This window comes from Podarcis erhardii, assembly GCF_964252035.2.
Source record: "Podarcis erhardii genome assembly, chromosome: 2".
Classification (NCBI taxonomy): domain Eukaryota; kingdom Metazoa; phylum Chordata; class Lepidosauria; order Squamata; family Lacertidae; genus Podarcis; species Podarcis erhardii.
Window position 1 is genome coordinate 44,727,508 of NC_138498.1, and position 21,832 is coordinate 44,749,339.

At 44.9% G+C, this 21,832-nt stretch overlaps 1 protein-coding gene across 4 annotated transcripts in view; it reads left to right on the plus strand.

Moving 5' to 3' along the window:
* CACNA1A (calcium voltage-gated channel subunit alpha1 A) overlaps positions 1 to 21,832 on the plus strand; it is a 257,374-nt gene that overhangs the window by 12,463 nt on the left and 223,079 nt on the right. For 2 of the 4 annotated variants that reach the window (XM_081845835.1, XM_081845838.1), the window contains exons 1-2: positions 2,689 to 2,761; positions 6,088 to 6,395. In XM_081845835.1, coding sequence (XP_081701961.1) covers positions 2,759 to 2,761; positions 6,088 to 6,395 — 311 coding nt within the window. In that variant the 5' untranslated portion in view covers positions 2,689 to 2,758. Of the gene's footprint in view, positions 1 to 2,688; positions 2,762 to 6,087; positions 6,396 to 21,832 lie in introns of those variants that run through there. The other 2 variants (XM_081845836.1, XM_081845837.1) reach the window with 2 other exon arrangements.

A 21,832-nucleotide genomic window follows, 5' to 3' on the forward strand; every position in this document is an offset into this window, starting at 1 on the left:
GTGTGTAACACATTAAAGTGTTCATAAGTGACACAGAAAACTCGTACGTCCCCCAGTTGTACTTAAAAGAAACCCATAGTTGTGTATCTAATGTATAAACAACAATTTTAAAAATTTGAATGACAAGTCTCTAACTATATGGCTGTTTAATTTATGTGAGCTGGCAGGTGCATGTTTTCTGCTTGGGTCTTACATAGGCATATTAGTGCAATTACAGAACATCAAACCATCCAGGATCTCTTCTTTGACATGTAACCAAGGCTAGCCCTGTTATGAAGTATAGTGGGACTGTTGTGTCAGGTGGAAAATTTGAGGCTTAGGAAAGTCACAACTGTCACAGGTTTGACTTTATTCAAGGACACAATCTGGTGAAGGATAAATCTCTTCCACTGAAATCCATGGTCTTAAAGTTGCTATATTGTGCTTGTGTGTGTGTGTGTGTGTGAGTATATATATATATATATATATATATATATATATATATATATATATATTACTGAGGGAGTCCATCTGGTTTTGTTATCACAGGCACCAAAAGACATCTTGGTGCCTCATTTTGTGGGGTGTAAGTGGTGTAAATGATCTTCTCTGAACATGCCTAACGTGGATTGCTGTAATGTTGTTAGGGAAGCATACAGCATTGCTATAGCTGTTTTGGTGTCTCCTGTGAAAGTGTCCTTCGTGGTGAAATCAAAAAGGGAGTTTCAAGGATGGAGAGTGAAGCGAAGGTGACTAAGAGAGAAAGAGACATCAGAGTGAGTAAAATGGCAGAGCTAGAACCTTGGATTGAAAGGGAAAGGGATTATAAGGAAGGATTCTTGATAATAGTTGTGATACAGTAAGCGCATAAAGCAGACTGGACAGTTGTAAACGATGAGCAGAAAAAAGAACTTCATAATAATGCATGGTAGCATCCGCACTGAACCCTGTGATTCATAAAAGTTTCTTACATTCTCACAGATAGTTGTTACTGCTGCCGCCGCTAGAATTATTATTAGAGTGTAAATATGTGTATGTATAGGACACAGGTGGCACTGTGGGTTAAACCACAGAGCCTAGGACTTGCCGATCAGAAGGCTGGCGGTTCGAATCCCCACGATGGGGTGAGCTCATGTTGCTCGGTCCCTGCTCCTGCCAACCTAGCAGTTCGAAAGCACGTCAAAGTGCAAGTAGATAAATAGGTACCGCTCTTGCGGGAAGGTAAATGGCGTTTCCGTGTGCTGCTCTGGTTCGCCAGAAGCGGCTTAGTCATGCTGGCCACATGACCTGGAAGCTGTATGCCAGCTCCCTTGGCCAATAAAGCGAGATGAGCGTCACAACCCCAGAGTCGGTCACGACTGGACCTAATGGTCAGGGGTCCCTTTACCTTTATGTATATGTATATTTACTGAAAAGAAAAGCAGCATTTTGAAATACATCCAGGAATATTATTTAAACAGTATATCGCTTCCTTTGGATTAATTTAGGGTACAAAATCCTAACTGGATTTTCGGTAATCAGTTCCAAGAATATTTCCACCTGTGCTTCTTGCTCTCTGACTGTTTATCCCCACCCCCACCCCCCAGCCACCAGTATCTCAGCAACATTATGTCTCTCAGTCCCAACAATGGGCACTTTCAACCATTCAGATAAAAAAAAAAAATCAAAGCCAACGTTGCGTTTTCCTCTCTTTGAAGATAAAGGACTAGTGGGGACAAATGCTCATCTCCGAGCTTCCTTTTAATTAACATGAAGATAAAATATCAGCTTCCCTTGCGCAGGTGGTGACATGCACCAATGAACGCCCCCCCCCTCCCCGGACATTCTGCCTGGTTTCTTAGGACCACGTACAGTGGATTGGGAAAGCAGAGGGAGGGGGGAAACGCAAGCCAGAGTTGGGGTAGTTGAGATGGAAATGGAAGAGCAAGCCTTGATAATATGGCTGTCGGCCTGGAGCAACCATTCTGTCAACAGGAGAGATGGGAAGGGAAGCAGAGCACACTCCTCCCTCAGCTCTGCTGTGGAAGGCCAGCTCCATTGGGCCTTCTCTCCCACAAGTGTCACCTGTGGGCAGCCCTTCCGCCAGACTGCCTCAGTGGGAGAGCTAGGAAGCAGGGCCGGAAGCGCAGCTCCTTCGATCAGGCACCTCCTATTCTTGAATTGTGCCAGCTGGCCATAATAATAATAATAATAATAATAATAATAATTTATTATTTATACCCCGCCCATCTGGCTGGGCCTCCCCAGCCACTCTGGGCGGCTTCCATAGAAACCAAAAATACAGTAAAATATCACACGTTAAAAACTTCCCTGAACAGGGCTGCCTTAAGATGTCTTCTGAATGTCAGGTAGTTGTTTATCGCTTTGACATCTGCTGGAAGGGCGTTCCACAGGGCGGGCGCCACTACCGAGAAGGCCCTCTGCCTGGTTCCCTGTAGCTTTGCTTCTCGCAATGAGGGAACCGCCAGAAGGCCCTTGGCGCTGGACCTCAGTGTCCAGGTAGAACGCTGGGGGTGGAGACGCTCCTTCAGGTATACTGGACCGAGGCCATTTAGGGCTTTAAAGTTCAGCACCAACACTTTGAATTGTGCTCGGAAACGTACTGGGAGCCAATGTAGGTCTTTCAAGACCGGTGTTATATGGTCTCAGCGGCCGCCCCCAGTCACCAGTCTAGCTGCCGCATTCTGGATTAGTTGCAGAAGAACAATTGTTTGAGAATTGGTGCCCGAGTTTGGTTTCTCCCCCACCCTTCCCTCCCTTATGGGTTGTGTTTTCTTAAATGGTAAGCCACGTGCGGGCAGGGCCTGTCTTGTTTTAATTAATCACATGTAAGCCACTCAGGGGAGCCATTTTGGCTGAAGAGTGGGGTATTAATGCTCTGTATATGGTAAATAAAATAAAATATTTTGGAGAGGAAAGAGCAGGGTTTGTCGGCTGACTGGATTTAAAGGAGAGGGAGAAATCGAGGTGATGCTTAATGACGTTATTGATAAGAGGTTGTGGGTGAGACAGAAGATTTATATTTTAGGCATAGGTGAATTTATGCATAGATTCTGATATGTCTCTGGACTTCCCCACCCAGCAATAGGGGTGTAGACATAGAGGACTAAGAAGAAAGCTTTATAGATCTGAGAGAGAGGATGGCAGAAGCCTTTGAAACCTCTGCCAAACACTATGGATTGGGGAAATGTGCTATAGTCAGATCACCCCTCTCTCAGCTATATGAGAGAGATGCTGAGTAAACTATTCTGAAGGCAGGAAACTATTCTGACCAAAAAAATGAAGACAGTCATGGTTGGGTGGGTGGAGAAGTGGCAAGAGAGAGAAAATTACTGCTGAGTATCCACAGTTTTTGGAGAACAGGGATGTGAAATCTGGGTGGCCACATGGCAAAGAGGACAGTACTCCCACAACCATAATTGTTGTACTGAAATTCTCTCTTCTACATGGAGATTTGGGGCAAGGTGTCATCAGTACAGTGGTGATGCCCAGCTCTATTTCTCTGTAACATCAGGAGAGGCCATGCAATCCCTGGTGTGGTGCCTGAATTTGCTGGTGGGCAGGATGAGGGCCTGCAAATTGACTCGTGAATCCAGGCAAGATGGAGGTGCTGTGGGTGATCGGTCCCCAGGTCGAGATAAGCAGTCAATTGCCTGTTTTGGTTGGGATTGTACTGTCAAGGATTCTTTAGCTGTAATTCCTGCATTTCAGAGGGTTGGGTTAGATGTTCCTTTAGGGCCCTTCCAACTCTGCAGTTCTATGTGGCTGTTCCTCTGTCCATCTCTGTCACTAGAGGCCCAGGTGATCTCATTGAATTTGAGTGGGGTTTTTTGCCAGCTTCAGCTGTTAAGAGACTATCACTATTCCTGGACCAGGGTAACCTGGCCACTTTTGTCCATGTGATGGTAACCTCTAGACCATGTGTAGGCAAACTAAGGCCCGGGGGCCAGATCTGGCCCAATCACCTTCTAAATCCGGCCTGTGGGCGGTCCAGGAATCATCGTGTTTTTACATGAGTAGAATGTGTGCTTTTATTTAAAATGCATCTCTGGGTTATTTGTGGGGCATAGGAATTCATTCATCCCCCCCAAAAGAAATATATGGTCTGGCCCCCCACAAGGTCCGAGGGACAGTTTGCTGACCCCTGCTCTAGACTCAATGATTGCAATGCACCCTATGTGGGGCTGCCCTTGAGACTGACCCAGAAACTGCAGCAAGTGCAAAGTGTGACAGCTTGACTGCTTATTGAGGCAGATGACCACCATTATACTATGCTGCTGCTGAAAAATAAAAACCACTGGTTGCAAGTTAGCTACTGGGCTGTCTGCTGCACAACAGTACTTCCTCTCCTTGTGTACTGCCCCCAATTTGTTCCCCTTCCCCTAACTCTCCAGAGTATATTTGGGGTGGGGGAGAGCAGAGGGAGAGGAAGTCCCGTTGCACAGGAGGAAACCCTTGCACTAATGGGGCAGCTTTGTTGGATGCAGCCCTCAGTGCCCTTCTTGGAGGGAACAGCTTGCTGGAACGTTGAGCAGGTCCCACTTGTCTTCAAATGACATTTCAGATCACTGGCTTGTGTTGTCGTGGGACTCAGGGAAACTAATGAGGAAAAGAGAACAATGTAAAGTATCAGGAGACTGAAATAAAATTTGAGGCCAGAGCTGTAAGTGGAACAGCTTTGTCAGACTTTCCTTCTGACGGTGGGATAGTCAAAGGTACTAAGCTCAGGCACTGCAGGTAGTGCCTTCAACAAAAGAAGAGTGGCAGATGAAGATGATGGACTTTGCAGAACTGGTGATGCTGACAGGAAAAATCCGAAACCAGCATGATCAAGTATTCCAAAAGGACTGGAATAAATTTATACGATACAGTGGACGCTCGGGTTGTGAACGTGATCTGTGTGGGATGCACGTTTGCAACCTGCAGTGGCGTGTCTGCGATTTAGCGCTTCTGCGCATGCGCAACTGCCAAAACCTGGAAGTAACCCGTTCCAGTACTTCCAGGTTTCGTCAGTCTGTAACCTAAAAAAACACAACTGAAGCATCTGTAACCCGAGGTATGACTGTATTTGAAAGATTACTGTAAGCAATTAACATCACTAGCAGGGTTGTCTGAAGACTTGCAATGATAAATTTTCTATCTTTCTATATTTATTTAAATTTTGAGCTATTTTGTAATGAGTGTAATTAGAACTGGAAAACGTGCAATGATATAAAGGTTAATTCTGAAAGCCATGAGGTTGTGGGGAAGGAAGTCGATAGGCTCTAAAGAGGCAAAGTGGATAATGACGATGGAGAGCGGCGCTGTATTGGGTAGGATTTGGAGCTAGCAGGGATGACCGAGTAATTTATTGCTAAGCTGGCTTTCCTCTTGAAAAAGTTGATTCCCTTTGCTGTGTTTTATTATTTCTCGGTGGTGAGAGTGCCCTCTTGTGGCCAATACTTATCTAGACAGCTATGGCAGGTGCTGCAATGCCTGGGTGAGATGGCAGTTATGTGGTTTGGGTCTGGGTGGTGGTGGTTGTTTTTCATAGCAAGCTAAGAGACAGTCTAAGGCTTGATGTTGGGTTTGTACTGGCAATAGAAATTCCCTCGGGGCCTAATTATCTTTTGTTTATTTTTAGTTGCTGTACAAAATCTCCCAAGGGCTACAAACAAACCAAAAAAAGAACCAAAAAGCCAATCACCATCCAGCTCTGAAAACAAAACCCAGAATCCTCTCGGCCTTCTCATTCTGACCTCCCCACTCTTTTCAACTTCCCTCCTGTCAGCCGTACATGGCTAACATGGACAAGCACCTGGAATCGGGAGAATTCCTTAACGTTATTCCACATATAGACCAAACTCTGCCCTCTGAGAAGAAACAGCTTTGTTCATTCACAACTCCCTAATTTATTACCTTAGATTACTTACAGGCCTGTGTAGGCAGAAGTGGGTGGATAGCTTCTCCTGTCAAATTAAGGGAGTGTTCTGAAGCAGCCAGGGACTTGGGTGGAATTGCTTTGAGTGAGCCAGTTTGAAAAAAGAGAGCCTATATTTCTATGCAGCCACTATATCTAGCCAATCTGCTTCACTTTTTCTTTTCTCCCCTTGTGTTCTGTGTCCACAGCTACCCCTTGGGCGGGCAGCCAGCCAGGCAGAAACCTCTGGGGTCTCCACCCAAGTCCCATGGATGGCGAGGCGTGCTGTGGTCCGAGCATCCCTTCTGTCCCCTCCCAGCTACTATGAAGCTGTGCACGATGGGCGTGGGCCTACCAGCCCCGAGTACCCTTTCCTTGGCAGCTGGTACCACTACATGGGCCAGGAGCCCCTCTCGTACAAGCGGCGTGGAGGCGTGGTGGATCACCGTGACATCATCATGGCTCACCAGGCCCACAAGATCCACAACACACCCCAGGCACAGCGGAAGGAGTGGGAGTGAGTATGCTCAGATTCTGTTGTTGAGCTGTAGCTGTTCCTGAGTTTCTCTCACGCAGGCCTGAAGCCATGCCACTTACTGTCTGCCTCCTCCCTCCCCTCGCTGGAAAGCTCCCCAAGTCTGTCCTTTCCATACTCCATTGCTAGGCACACACTCCCAGCCGCTGCCAGGCCTCTTAACTTTCCCTCCTCTTCATTACCTTGATCTTCCACCTATTTGTGACTCCTTCATTGTTCTGCTGATTCCTGTCAGTCTGTACCAACAGCACTTGTCCAGAAAGCAAGAAGACCTGTTCTTCATTCTCTCCTTTGTTGCTGATGTTCTGATGCTTCCCAAGATTTCTGCTGAATGAATCAGGCTCTGGTACCGTATTGGGGACTAAACCCTATAACTCTGCTATGTTTGTTCCTTTTGAAATAGGATCTTGACATTCTGCACTTCTGGTGGCTTGTGCTGTTGGTTTTAAGAGTGGTGCCAGCAGGGGTATGAAACACTTGCATATGAGCTCTGAAATAAGCCCCATTCCCATTTACCGGTAGTTCAGTGGGGCTTCCCAAGAATGCCACGTACAAGATTGCAGCCTAAGTTATACATAGTATTGCAAGACACACCATTTCTGCATAGTTCAAGGACACATTAAAACATGCATGTAATAGATAAGACAATGAAGCTACACAGCCAGACATCAGGGCTTTCAAAGAGTTCTGGTGATTAATAAGCAAAAAGAGGCTCCTGTACGTTTCTGATGAAGTGGGCTCTGCAATAGTATTTGCCACAATTAACCTGTTGGTTTTGGGGAGGGGGGCCCAGGGGTATGCATACCCCTAAACATTTTGTGAATCTAGGTTTGGCCTCATTGAGGGGCAGTATTTCAATATGAGTAGGAAAATGAGAGTACCCCTAAACTTTTTTTAAAAGAAAAAAAGCAGGACATTTAAGTTTACATTACAAACTGATTGCAAACATCACCTATTGGTTTTTGAATCACATGGAAAGACACTAATACTCAGTTTACGTACAGACTAGTTAATTTCCCCCGGGAACTATTAGGGTTGCATTAAAGGAATTTCCCTGTGCCTATGGTTGCTCTCTTCACTGGCCAGTAGTCTAGATGGACCAGAGATCCCTCTTTAGTCCAGGCAGGATTCTTAAGTATCATTTATTAGGATGGCAGGAATAATGCTACTACAACCTACTTTAGGCCAGTGAAAGCCAGATATTTTTCCTGTTGCAGGCCATGTAACACATGTGACCAGAAAAAATGGCCAAAGCAAGGGAGAGCATGGCTATACCTGCACTCCTTCGAACATATTTGCACAGCACTCACATGTGTTCATACAATGCACCTGTCCACTGCAGGTTTCAGTTCATCCTAGTCTTCTATTGTCCATGTGGCTGATTGAAGAGTCTGGGGACCAGAGTAGGCACGACAGAATTCCCACTGTCAAGGCAAGGCAGGTGTCTTACTTGGAAGGCACACTTTCCCTCTACAGAACATCACCCATATTTCTGATTTTTGTACATCTGTACAATTCTAGCAGCCCAAGCAGCTTCCGTGGCTTTAGAGATTAATTGACCTTCAGGGTAATTATAAGGATGCTATAGGTAAAAGGTAAAGGACCCCTGGAGGATTAAGTCCAATCAAAGGTGACTATGGGGTATGGCGCTCATCTCGCTTCAGGCTGAGTGAGCCAGTGTTTGTCCACAGACAGCTTTCCAGGTCATGTGGCCAATATGACTAAACTGCTTCTGGCGCAACGGAACACCATGGCAGAAACCAGAGAGCACGAAAACGCTGTTTACCTTTCCACTGCAGCGGTACCTATTTATCTACTTCCACTGGTGTGCTCTTGAACTGCTGGGTTGGCAGAAGCTGGGACACAGCAACAGTAGCTCACCCCGCCGCACAAATTTGAACTATTGACCTTCCGATCGGCAAGCCCAGGAGGTTCAGTGGTTTAGAGCACAGCGCCACGCACGTCCCTATAAAGGATGCTATAGATAACTACATGAAACAGTGGGCTTGATAGGCTTTTTGGTTAAAATCTGGGTGTTAGGGAGGTGACTTATCATTGCTGCAAAGTCAAAGGAGGTAGGCCAGTGGGGTCACATTACTTTGCTGTTTAGAAAAGCATTGCTGTGAAGATTTATCCCTACTGCCCAAGCCCTGTTTGGTTACCAGTGGCCAGGAAACACAAAGGGTCTTTTCACTCCGAGTTCCTTTTGGCTAGGGAGACATGGTGCCAAGCTATGTGTGAGGTTAGCCATGTGTTTATACAATCATGCTTAACCTAGATGCTTTGAAGAAAAAGTTGCAGTGGGCCCCCCAATCTGGAATGTGACTCTTAGGATTTATGCCTCCTCCCCTTGCTGAAAATTGCACCCTCCTGGCTGCTTTTTTCCTCCCCAAGTGCTGTTTACTGCAAGCAGTACCAGTCAGGTGGTGAAGAATTTCCAGCATCAAAAAGGCAAAGACCACCCAGTTGAGATCAAGACTGTGTTCCAGATCAGGGTCTCATGCCTGCTCATCTCCAGTCAGCCAGGTTAAACATGCTGGCTTAAACATGAGAATAACACAGAGCACACATAGTTTGACTCTCACTAACAGGGCTACCCTTCCCCTGATAAAAAGGGAACTTAGTCCGATCTGATTGTTGCACAGAGGGCCAAATCCTGGGAAACTAAGGGGCCCGCATTGCTTCTTGGGAGCCCATTGTGGAGGAATCCCCCATCTGAGCCAGAAGCCCCAAGTTAATATTGACACTGGCGCTCCCCAACACCCCCGCACTCCCTCATTTTCTTTCCAAGCCATTTCCTTTTTTGCTGCCTCCAAGAAAATCCCATCTTGTTGCCTTGGAAACGCTGATATCTCTAGCAGAGGACTATAGTTTTACTAAGGGCTCAGCCGGCTTGCCTGGGGGTGGGGAGGATCAGAATTGAGGGAAAGGGACACCCCCTTGCTGGGGAGTGAGACAAAACAACAACAACACCCTGCTGTAATGTGGGACTCAGCTGGCACTGGAGAAAGCTGCAGTGACAACCATTGTGAGGCTGCTGTGCAGTTGGTACTCCATAGCCACGTACAGGGATTTCTTGCATAATGTGTGGGTGGGGATAGACCGAGAGCATGGATGTCAACTGAGCAGAGAATGCTTCCGTCTCTCTGCCTCGGCACAGCGCTTTAGCACAGGGATTCCCTGAACACCATCCCACCCAGATCTGAAATGGATAGTGCTTTTCAGATTTGCACTTTAAAAACAGCTTGTGGGACATATGAAATGTTTGCACAACTGAAGTCAGAATGGCTTGGTGATTTGCTTGTGTAACAGTACAGGCTTTCCTGCTCCGTGTCATGAATGCTATAGCAAAAGCATTTTGCATCCTTACCACCAGCATTTCCCCCCCACTGGCAGCAAGTAAAAGAACTCCCCCCCCCCCATTTGGATTGTGCATGCTTGGCACATCCAAAAGGTAATAAATATGCTTGATGACCATTTTGGATAAGTGACACTGCAGCCAGGAAGGGGTATCTATCTCTACACTATATTGAGGAGCTTCCCTTATACTGTGGATTCTTATGGTAGACACACTCTATATTTGACACTCTATATGTTTGGCACACTCTATATTTTGATAGGAACAGTTATGTGATGAAATGGACCCAGTTACTTTAAGCATGGTAACTATTGTAATTACCTTTGGTACAGCTAATGGCTAGGCTTTATTTGCAATGCTGTCTTCTGTGAGCAGAAAACATGTTTTTAAAAATAAAATTCTGTGTGATGGGCTCCAAGTATTGCTGTTGGAGAAGGTGCTTTTTAATTTCACTCAGCAGTTAGTTGATTGCAAACCAGTCTTTTTGAAAACATTGATAAATTTCAACTGACTTGGAATTATTTCCTTAGGTGACAAGTCATAATTCATGAACTTATTATTAGAAACTTGAGCTGCAGTGTGTATAGTTTACACTGGGACTTAAATATCAAAGTAACAAATTGCAAAATGTCGATTGATGAATTAAGCAAAATATGAAATGGCAAGAGGGTTTGAATGCCCCTTGGGAAGTTTCCAAGTGAACTGTGAATTTCCATTTGAATGTAAACATTCACACACACACACATACACACACACACACAATGTGGTGGAGTGGGGGATTGAATCTAGCACTGCTATAGAAATGCATCCTTGGTCTTTATTCAAATAGATTGAGAGGTAGGGTTTGGGGGTGTGTGTGTGTGTGTGTGTGTGTGTGTGTGTGTTTACAGGGTCATGGCAAGGAATGGACAAATCCATTGAATCTGATCTCAAAATAGTCTAGGATCACCAGATACGGTAATTCTGGCTTGACAAGGAGTGGCTGTTACTACCTTTGCTAATGGAGGCTAGTGAAGGCCCATCATAGGGTGGAGAAATTCTGGGCCATTTCTGGTTTGCTTCTGGAGTCTGGTAAGCCTCCCTAGAGATCAAGCACAATCATCTGATGAAATAAAAATGTTTCCTCCCCCGCCTGCCAAACATGCATAAGTGTGCTCACACACTGCCAAGATCCAGACATAATTCTAGCATCGTTCTCTCTGGGGGCTTTTTGCCCCAAAGATGTATTGAAAGAGACATCCATAGAAACATATGTGTACTAAGGATTCTTCTCTTGCTACTATAGCTCTGGGGCCACAATGTGATGTCCATGAATGCCTTGCTGCCCTCAGACACCAGTCTTGGTGCCTGTCAAGGCCCCCTGACCCTCCCAATTTATATTTGTTCTTTCTGGCAGGGGGAGCGAGAGCTCTTTGGTTTTGTTTTTCCATGGGTGGTGTTGGGCTGGGAGGCAAGCAAAATGCAAGTATTCAAACACCCAATCCTCTTTACCTCCTTTTCTCCAGAATGCTTCTGGTCCCCAGGTGAGGGTGCTTCGCTTGCTTATTTTTTTGTTGGTTTGCTGTGCATTTTGTCTGGTTTCTTCTTCTTTGAGAATGCTGTCTGCCTTGTTTGCTTGTTTGGCCTGCTTGTTGGAGGGGTGTTTTGCCTGCTTTGTCTTTTTGTTAAACTGGGGTTATTTCTTATAGGCTATGTATAAGGGTTTCACTTGTCTGGAGAGTGGGCCAGGGGCTGGGGAAGAAGCACTGCCGGTTTTGACTTCTGTGAAATGGGCTTTTGTGGTGTCCATGACAGTTTCTTAGATTTTCAAATGTGCCCCGGGCCCAAAAAGGGCAGGGGACCTCTGATCTAGAGATTCACATTACTGGATTTAGATAGGCAACTTTGTACTGTTACTTCTTTGTACTTTGCTAAGCCATAGATTAAAATAAACCACGGTTTAATGTGTTTGAGTGCTTTGCTGCTGCTGTGCACTTGCTTGCTTTTCAGGGGACAAATCAGGCTTGTTTCATATCCAAATCCAGGCTTGTGGCTTGTTTCTCTTTGCTTTTGGCTTACCACTCATTTGTTGTTGTTCTGGTGGTTGTTTTGAGGAAACAACCAATAAGCCTGGGTTCACATGTCACAGCAAGCTAGACTCTGGCTTCTTTCCTTCCCTGTGCGGCAGTCGGGAGTGGGGGAGGAACAAAGTGCTCATGCACATTAAATCATAATTTATTGTAAAAAAAATGGTCTAATGTTGCGTGCAAGCCAGGCCAATGTCCCTCTAGACATCTCCCCCCTGGCCTTTATTTTCTATGCATGTGCTTTTTCTTATCAACTTCTAAGATTGTTGAGCTATGATGTTCTGAAATCCATGCCTTTTGTCCGGCTGTCCTTATTCCTCCCTTGTTGAACAGTTTTGTGATTGCTTTTCCCTGGCTGTCTGCAGTCATTGTGTTCTCAGACAATTCCTCCTTGTTTGTCATCATCAGTTGTAAAATAGGTAATCCTCAGGTAGCTTGTCGGACCTTCTGTCGCATGCATATGTTGGCAACTTTCTAGATTTTTCTGTTCCCTGTTATGTGTGTCTGTGTCCACCCTCCACTCTGGCAGATTTAGGATTTGCAGAGTTTTGATGCAAGGGATTGAGAGAGAGAGCAGAGCAACTATAGCTGTTTGCTGCCTCTTAACCTGTCAGCTGGGAGGGGGGAGACAGTGAGGAGCATACCAGGCAGAAAGGCTGCAAATGGAGGCTTTGCCTAATTGCTGAATTCTCTTTTAAAGCCATCCAAGCTGGTGACTGTCACTGCCTCTGGAGGGAGCAAAATGCATGGTTTAATGGTGTATTGCATAAATAAGTACTTTTTTTTTGCCTGTCCTGAATCTTGAAACATTCAGCTTCATGGGATGACCATGAGTTCTAGTATTATGAGAGAGGGAGAAACACTTTTCTCTATCCACTTTCTCCATGCCATGCATAATTTTATAAATTTCTGTCATGTCACCTCTTACTAGCCTTTTCTCTAAACTAAAAAGTCCCAAATTGTGTAACCTTTCTTCATAGGGGAGTCATTCCATCCCATTGATCATCCTGGTTGCCCTTTTCTGAACTTTTCCCAACTCTAAAATACCCTTTTTGAAATGAGGTGATTAGAATTGTACACACAGTATTTCAAATGTGGGTGCGCCATAGATTTGTATCGGCATTGTGATATTGGCAGCTTTTATTTTCAATTCCAAATGATCCATAGCATGGAATTTGCCTTTTCCCACAACTGCTGCACCCTGGGTTGACATTCTCTGAGTTCTCCACTACAACCTTAGCCAGACCCCATGAGCATATAAGTGAAATTAGGGGGTTTTGCCCCTCCATGCATACCCTCCAACATTTCTCCAATGAAAATAGGGACATCCTAAGGAAAAGTGGGACATTCCGGGATCAAATCAGAAACCAGGACGCCTTCTTTAAATAAGGGACATCCCTGGAAAATAGGGACACTTGGAGGGTCTGTCAATGCATCAATATAAACATTTGTTTATGTTGAACTGCATTTGCTAGTTTAACACCCATTCACTCAGTTTGGAGAAGTCCTTCGCCATCCCTTTTCATATTAACCACCTTTTAGTATCAGCAACAAACTTGGCCACCTCGCTGCTCACCCCTAACTCTAAATCATTTATGACTTAGTTAAAAAGCACAAGTCCCAATGCCAATCCTTGAAGGACTCCACTTGCTGTCCATCAAGAGAACTGTCCATTTATTCCTACTCTCCACTTTCTGTTAATTAACCAGTTGCTGATCCATAGGCCCCAAAAGTTGGGGGCCTCTTGCTTCCTGTTATAGCTGCTGACAGCTGTCACTGTGTTCACACTATGGACCTTCAAAAACACTTCTCTGCATATTAACATGGCAATAAAATGCTTTCCTATGTCCAGCACATGGGATAATGTCTAAGTATTGTTGTGACAATTGTTTTTTTGCCAGCTTCTCCTATGACCGATGCCACCCAGGTTTTGTTTATTCCCTTTAAAAGCTACCTCCTAGTCGTGTACTTCACCCTAACCATTATGCTAAAAAGTTTTCCCTGCAGTTTAATGCCTTTAATAGCATGGGGCATGAAGGCTGTGATGTGGAGCAAGTTACAGTGAGAATATCCTGGTTGTGTGAATGTGCGTAGACCTTGCGTTTGAGATAATCATTTCCCCCCACAAATAAACTTCTTGCTCCTTGACAATTTCCTGCAAACCCACTGGGTGGCACTAATGTTCTCCCACAAACTGATTCAGTAATCTGTGCAGAGGTATTTCTTGAGCTGATACAGGGAGGCCATTAAGCAATCCATACATTCTGGTCATTTTCTGGTCATTCCGGAGACTAGAATAACAGATTGCTCATGGTCCATTGGTGGGGTCACAGACTCCTGGGATCCTCTCTCTGGCTGTTGATAACTGTGCATCTCAATTAGCAAGCACAATTAATGGTATATACCGTACTCTAAATTGATAGAGTGATATATTTTACATACTAGCTTACTTGTGTTGGTGAAAGAGCATCTAATTTGCTCTTTTGGATAAACATGACATTGAAGCCCACTGATTTCAATGGGTGTATTCTTGTGTATGACTTTGTCAAATCCAACTCATTGTATCCATTTGTATTTAAACCATACATCCCCCGACTCACCCTGAATTCAAACTCATTCAGTGTTTATTGGAATTTCAAGTACCTCTGCATCCATCACACTACATATTCGGGTGACAGGATTAAAAAACAAAACACTTTTCTCGCATGAAATCTTTCCAATACCTTCATGGTACTGCCTCTTTAAAAAAAAACATAAAATAAAACAATGAGGCAGTAAATACAAAGCAAACCACTAGCTTGTGGTTTGCGTGAGAAGTTGAGTTGATCTTGTGGATTTTGCAACAGCTAGCCAATGGTGAGAAATTCAACTTGATATACACGTTGCAGTGCCAGTTTCCTAGCTTTACTGATTTTCTTACGTTTGTTTCCTGTCTTCCTTTTGCTATGGAACCCAAGGGTGGGATTCAACTAATGAGTGGAAGCCCTGTGCAAGGGCTGATGCTTGTGCAATGGGACTCCCCCCCCTCCTTTCCCCCACCCAAAAGCATGCAGCGGGAAGAGACAGGGGATCATTCTGTCTGGCAAGTCAAAATGCTTGGCTCTGATGGAGCAATTACCTTAGCGCAGCACTGAATTCCTCCACAAGGTGGCAGTTACCCATCCAGGTTCAGACCTGCTTTGCTTCAGTAATGTGGTGGCCTTATTTGTTACTTTCCTTTTCCCATCCAATGCTATATGTTATATCATGGCCATAACTAAATTTATTCTCATTAGTAGCCTTTGGAATTTGATTCAGCTGGATAAGTAGGAGCCTAGGTAACTGATAATAACGACCAATTCTCAATAGGTGGGGAATATGGACCCATTGGCTATGAGCATGACTGGGGATTGCCAGCCCTTAAAACCCAAACATTCTAGTACCTAGGAAAGAGTTGGGTCGCACTATGTATTTTTATGGGTGAAAGCAGAAGGCATAGCTTTTGGTAGCATTTGGACTTCTTTTGGTAGATCTCACTGGTCTCCATGGGATGGAATCAAGCACATAAGGCTGGAGTCGCCAATGCAGTGCCCATAGGCACCATTGGCACCCACCGGGTTATCTCCTGCCCTCCCACCCCCACCAACCTCAGTAGGAAGTTACTATCTTCCCAGTGCTGCTCCTCTGGCCACTTGTAGCTCATTGGGAGGCCTCTGCTGCATATGCCCACTTCTGCTATGAATGAATGGGTTGGTTGAAGAGGAGAGAGAAGGACTGGTAGTGACTGAGTTATGCCACTGTGTGCATGGACTGGAGGAAAGTTAGGACAGATGAAGTGATGGGGAGGCCAGGCAATGAGGAAAGCATGCGGGAGAGAGGGGAACCAGAGCTATGAGAGGGGCAGAAAGTGGGTCCTCTCTGTAACTGGCATGAGGGCTAATGTTAAAGACTGAGCAGGCTGAGGCAGCTTGACTTTTCATTTCAGCAACTGACATCTCCCAGTTAGGGTAGCCTGTACCAGTTCACTGATTTATGCTGATGTGTTCCAGCATCCCCCTAGAGAACACCCAAAAACAAACCCAGAAGCCCATTTTATTATGATACATGTCTTCTGCACCCATTTCAGCTGCCTGTCTGCTGAATTCCCGGTGGCTGACAGGAAGCTTGCTCCATCCCTTTCAGCAGCATAGACATCATACTACTGCGAGTCTGGCAGCCGTCAGTCTGAGGCACAGGACACTCCAAAAGAGGTCAGGTGACCCTGGAGTGGCCTGTAAGTGGTACAGAGAAATCTGTTTGTGGAGGGATTTTGCCCAGGGACAAAGCTTCACAGAGATGCTTGTCATGCTAACCAGATAAGGTCTATTAATCAGGAAAGTATTTATGGAGAAGCCAGGCAAATGTTTGTGGGTCCCCAGTCCAAATCCCATTCTTTACCTACTATATAGCACCTGAATTCTTTTGCTTTAAAAAAGAATATTTTCCAAGCATGCTCGTTATTTTTCAGGGGGCATTCAAGTTCATACTGGAACTTTAGGTTTGCACAATTAAAGTTGATTAAAGCTCTCTGTTACCCTAGCACAACAAATTAACTTTAAAAAAATAATGAACTTTTTGTGGTTTGGAAAGTGATGAGGAATTGCATTAAAAAGTGTGGGATGAAACAATGATTAACGGGAAGACGTATAAACAAACAAATCAGGGTGGATGCAGGATGAAAGTGCATTGTTGCATAATCCACAAACAAATCAGAATGAATGGTCAGTAAGGAACAGATACATCCTAACCTCTGATTAAGCTTTGTGCAACCAAATCAGGACAAATGCTCAATAAAAATGTTGTCTGGAGAAGCCCCAACAGATTCTGTAGCTAAATCCATAAATGACAGGTATGAATTCCTTGGATTAAAACTAGACTGAGTCTTTTTTGCTTCATGAACATACTTCAGTAGAGCATGTTTCTGGTCTTATTGTTTGTGGAATTTCAGTTGTAAATGCATTAGAGTTATCTAGTGTGTAGACATTTACACACTGGCAAATAAAGAAGTTAAGATTCATCTTCTGTTGTGTGGGCAGGGTAGTCCCTCCCTCTACCTGGCTGATCCCCTGGCAACGCCTCCCCAGGCGGGATTGGACGATTGGCTGAGGTAGGCGGAGACCTCCAGGTATCCAGTCTGGTGAGTGTGACGTACTACTGGGAGCTGCACTGGGATCCGGGCAGCTGCGCGCAACCACACAAAAGGTGCCTCCCATTTGATGTGGGGAGCTGTCTTTCTGCTGTTTCTGCTGTTGGAGCCTAGCTGTGAAAAAGACCGGAAACATGCTCTACTGAAGCATGGGCAACAGACTGCGGGGAATTAAGCAGGAGAAGAGTGGAGGGTTTAACCAAGGTAGCCAATGTAGGCCAGCATCTAGAGAGCAGCACAACTCCCGTCATCCCTGATCACTGGCAGTTCTGTCTGTGGCTGATGGAAATTGTAATCCAACAGTGTCTACAGGGCACTTCTGGAGCACCTCTCATGTCCCCTTTGCCTTAAAAATTTGGGGTTGTGTGTGTGCGCACCCGTGCGCACCCGCACAGGGAAACAACTAAAGATGGCACCTTATATAAAAGCAAATTTCAAATGTACTGCATGTTCAGTTGTGCAGGTTTAGTTGCGCAGAGGTTATTCAGAGGTTTAGATGAGGGAAAAGAAGATGGCATATACCAGACAATAGTCACAGTTCCATGTGAACATCTGGCTACCCTAGAACAAAGTAATAAATACAGATATAAGGATTATATAAGGATATAATGGGCCAATAACTACACGAGATGTGCTCATTCTAGGTTGGATTAGCCCATGTGATTCCCTCCAAATGTTGAACTACAACTCCAGTCATCTCTGGCAAGCAAAGCCAGCAGACAGGGATGCTACAATACCTGGAGGGCACCACATTGTCCTGCTCTAGACAGTGTGAACTAACACTGCATGAAATAGAAACATGTATTTAGACAGCATGTGTTCGTTCCCAGCTCTATCCCACTGGTTAGATTCCCTTCCCATTGGTATTCCGTGCTCTTTCAATTTATCTAAGGCTGGTACTCCTGTGCTCCCTTGAAATCTTGTATTGAGCTCTTTAATGAGAAGGCAAGGATGAGCATGCTTCCCTGAAGTCAAGTTTATCTTCCATTACTGATAATTCTCCCCCATCGTGCAGCCATAGGAGAATATGAGTGGCATCTTTGTATGAGCCAAGTATACCTTAGTCAAGTATGTACCAGCAGCCCCTGGAATGTTCTGTGGTAGACATGCCAAGGTTTCTCAGAAGACTGGTCACTGTGGAAAAGGTTCCCTGAAGGTGGAAAGCTTGAAAACCGCTGCTCTAAAGGATCTGTTTAAGCTGCGGTTATTTGGGCCATGGGTTTTGCTTGTCATTTACTATGCACCTCCCAGCATTACAAGGCTCCTGGGCACATCCGTCCTACAGACTATAACACAGAGTTGGAATGACAGTAGCAGAATAACTGAAAATGCAAACTCGGTACAATCCAGGAGTCAAAAGGTGAATCAGTTGTCTTAAGTTCTTAGGAAAATGTTGGGAGGGCCGAAAAACTTAAGAAAAGCCTGCTGGATCAGGCCAAAGGCCCAGCTAGTGCAGCCTCTTGTTTTTACAGTGGCCAACTAGATGCTGATGGGAAGCCCACAAGCAGAACATGAGCGCAACATCACTTGTGCCCCTGATCCATTGGTGCATCCTGCCTCTGAAAGAGGAAGAAGTGCAACAACCAGCATGGCTAGCAGTCATTGGTAGCCTTGTTCTTCATGAATTTGTCACCCTCCCCCCTTTTTAGAGCTATCCAAGCTGGTGGTTGTTACATTTTATGGAAGTGAATCCCATAGTTAACCATGTGCAGTGTGAAGAACTTCCTTTTACCTGAATCTTCCAACATTCACCTTCAAGGTGATCCCATGTTCTGATATTATATGACAAATGGAAAATAACTTCGTTCTATCCAGTTTCCCCACAACCATATATCATTTAATGCATTATGGCATCATGATATTGCCAATTTTATTTCCAAACCATTTCCTAGTTATCCCTAACATAGAATTCATCCTCCCCCCCCCTTTTTTTGGGGAGCTGTCACACACTCAATTGATGTTTTCAATGAGTTATCCACCACAACCCCAAGGTCTCTTTCTGGTCACTCAAATCTCTTTGGCATGTATGTGAAGCTAGGAAACTTTTTTTATTTTTTGGCCCTCTGTGCATTAATTTATACTTGCTTATATTGAATCACCTTTACTATTCTAATGCCAACTACTTGAAGAAGGAATGGAAGCAGCAGAGAATGACTTCTTGGTGCCTCCATCACTACTTGATAGGCGTGATAAGAAGTGCTCAGTCAGCTTTGGATTGAGTTTTACACCACTTACACTGCGTTTCATCTGATTTGGTGGCGGCTCTTGAGGGTTTCAGACAGAAGGCCTCCAAGCCCTATGTGGAGATACTGTGGACTGAGTTTGGGATCTTTAGTGACACGTACCTAATCCTGTATACTTGTAGAAAGTGTGGTCCTCAACAAGTCTGTAGATTTTAGTAGAAAATTCTCGCAAAATTCTCCTTAGGAGATGGAAGAAACCAGTAGGTAAAGGCGGAGATAGTCTCTGTGCCATAGGGAGACTACCTGCTGTTTCTGAGGGTGCAATACAATGGGAGGAAACAGCCCCAGAGTTCTAATGCCCTCTGCAGTGCTTTCCCCTGCACAGTGGCAGGAGAGCTAGATGTCAACATGACAGAGCTGCCCCCAAGGCAGTGGTATGAAAAATCAACACGACAAGCCCGTCACATCTCGCTTATCACTTATGGAAGTGCGGCCGTTCTTGTCTAGTTCTCTCCCCACCCCCCACCCTTTGCAACTCATGGCTCAGCAGGCGTGAAACCTTATATTCTAGGAAACAAAAATAAAACAGAAGCTTTGGTAGGGACTTCCATCTCCTTGAAGGGATGGGAGCAGGTTGGTCTTTAGAGCAGCACCAAATATTTGCTCCTGAAAATTTTCAAAGGGAGGGGGGCTTTCAGAAGGCATGAAAATCTCCCCCCATGCAGAACCCTGTTTACCACTCCTTACAGCAATTCTTAGCTTCTGTTTCTCTCCTCCCTTGACCCCTGCAGCTGCTCTCCACCATTATTTTATTTAATTTTGGAGCAGGCATTCTCCTTACCTGACAATGTTATTGTGGCACCACATTGCCACTGAAAGCAACAATCCCCATCTCCATTCTGATTCAACTAGTCGAGCATACTTACATGCAGCTAGAACTGGATCAGGGCTAGCAAGTGTTGGCCCTGTTTCCTCAGCTACACGGATGTATTTCTTCCCTCAATAAACATTTTAGCACTGTTTAAAGTCCCATTTTTTAAAAAAACCACACACATAAGAGGTTGCAAAAATGTTCATGACATTCCTCACCCCCCACCCTTGCTTTCAAATCAACTGGTCTCTTTGTCTGCTCCAGAATATAGGCAGAATGCCTGCAGGTGTACCATCAATGCCACCAGGAAATGTGCCAGACATGGCCGTGTGCAGTTCAGCTCCTCCTACAGTCAGACTTAGCATGATGTCTATAATATGCTTGGATACCAAACACTTTCCTGTCCCTTTTCCCCAGGTCTTCCCCTACTCAGCAAGAGTATTCCCTTATTGCAAGAAGGGTTCACAGGCCTATCTGACTTCTGCTAATGCTGTAACTCATAGCCATTCACCAGATTTCAGGGCTACAGAGTGTGAGTTCTGCCAATTCTAACAAGAGTTGCCCAAGTAACAGTCATCACAGAGATCCTCCATCTTTCCTTGTACCCTCCAGATGTTGCAGCTGCAAGTGATGTCCACTAATTGCCCAAACCATGCACACCTGCCCACCAGCTGATGTCACTGATGATGTCAGCTGATGGATGGGAAGAGAGGGATTAATCTTTCAGGGAACAGGATTGCACAGCAGAGGCAGCATAATTTAATCCCTGCAGAAGCAATGATTTGAAGCATCTCTGTGCTTCCCCTTTAACTGGGGTGGGGGAAGAAAAGAACCTCTCCCCTATCCCACTTGCTAAAGTGATATTTGTCTCCAGAGGTTCAGATGGTAGTGGGGCAGGTGTTTTAAAGCCCTTTGCAGGCAGCCAAAGGGCTTTGAAGCCACTGTGGGTGCTTTGAAATGCTGCCCAAGAGATTTTGAGAGGTGGTTGGGGGTGCCCAGTTGTCAACCATGTGTTGTTACAATGACATTATGTTAATTACAGGTAGGGAACACCAAATTTGGCCCATGAGGGCAATCCTTATCTAGCCTGTGGAGCCAAAAAGGTTTCTTGCCTCTGTCTTAAACCATAGCTAAATTGTGAACATGCCTCTTCACATCGCTACTTCAATGCACACAAATGCAGTGCCCGTGTGGCTCAAGCAAGCAATACTATGTCTCGCCGTGTTATCCTTCCTTTATTTATTTTGAGCAAAGCACAAGCTGTAGGGCAGAAATAAAACAGGGTTTGTTCCTGGTTTATTTCTGCCTTATTGCTCATGCTTGGTTTGAAACAAGCCATGGTTCAGGTTTGGATGACAAGACAAGCTGTAGCATGGCTTATTTGAGCTATATGACACCATGGGTGGAGCAGGGAGAAGCCATATGGGAGTCACATTCACAATTGAACTATGATTTAAGACAAGCTGTCTCCTTTTGTGATGTTCCAAGGAGACCAATGGAATTTGCCAGTAGACAAGTATAGGAATGCACTGTAAGTAGTAGAATGCAAATAATATATTGTAATTTGCATCAGCTCCTACAAATATATTGGTCTGAACGTATCTCACCGCTATCATTCCAGTGCTGGAAAAGACAGTGCCTCGATCAACTAACGCTGGCCCACAGCTTCTTAGAAAGAGATAATAAATCCTTATAATGCTTTGTTCATTTTTGACTGAGAAGTCTCAATCTGATAACACACACACTTCTGCCAGTGAGATCTTAAATGGGACCAAAA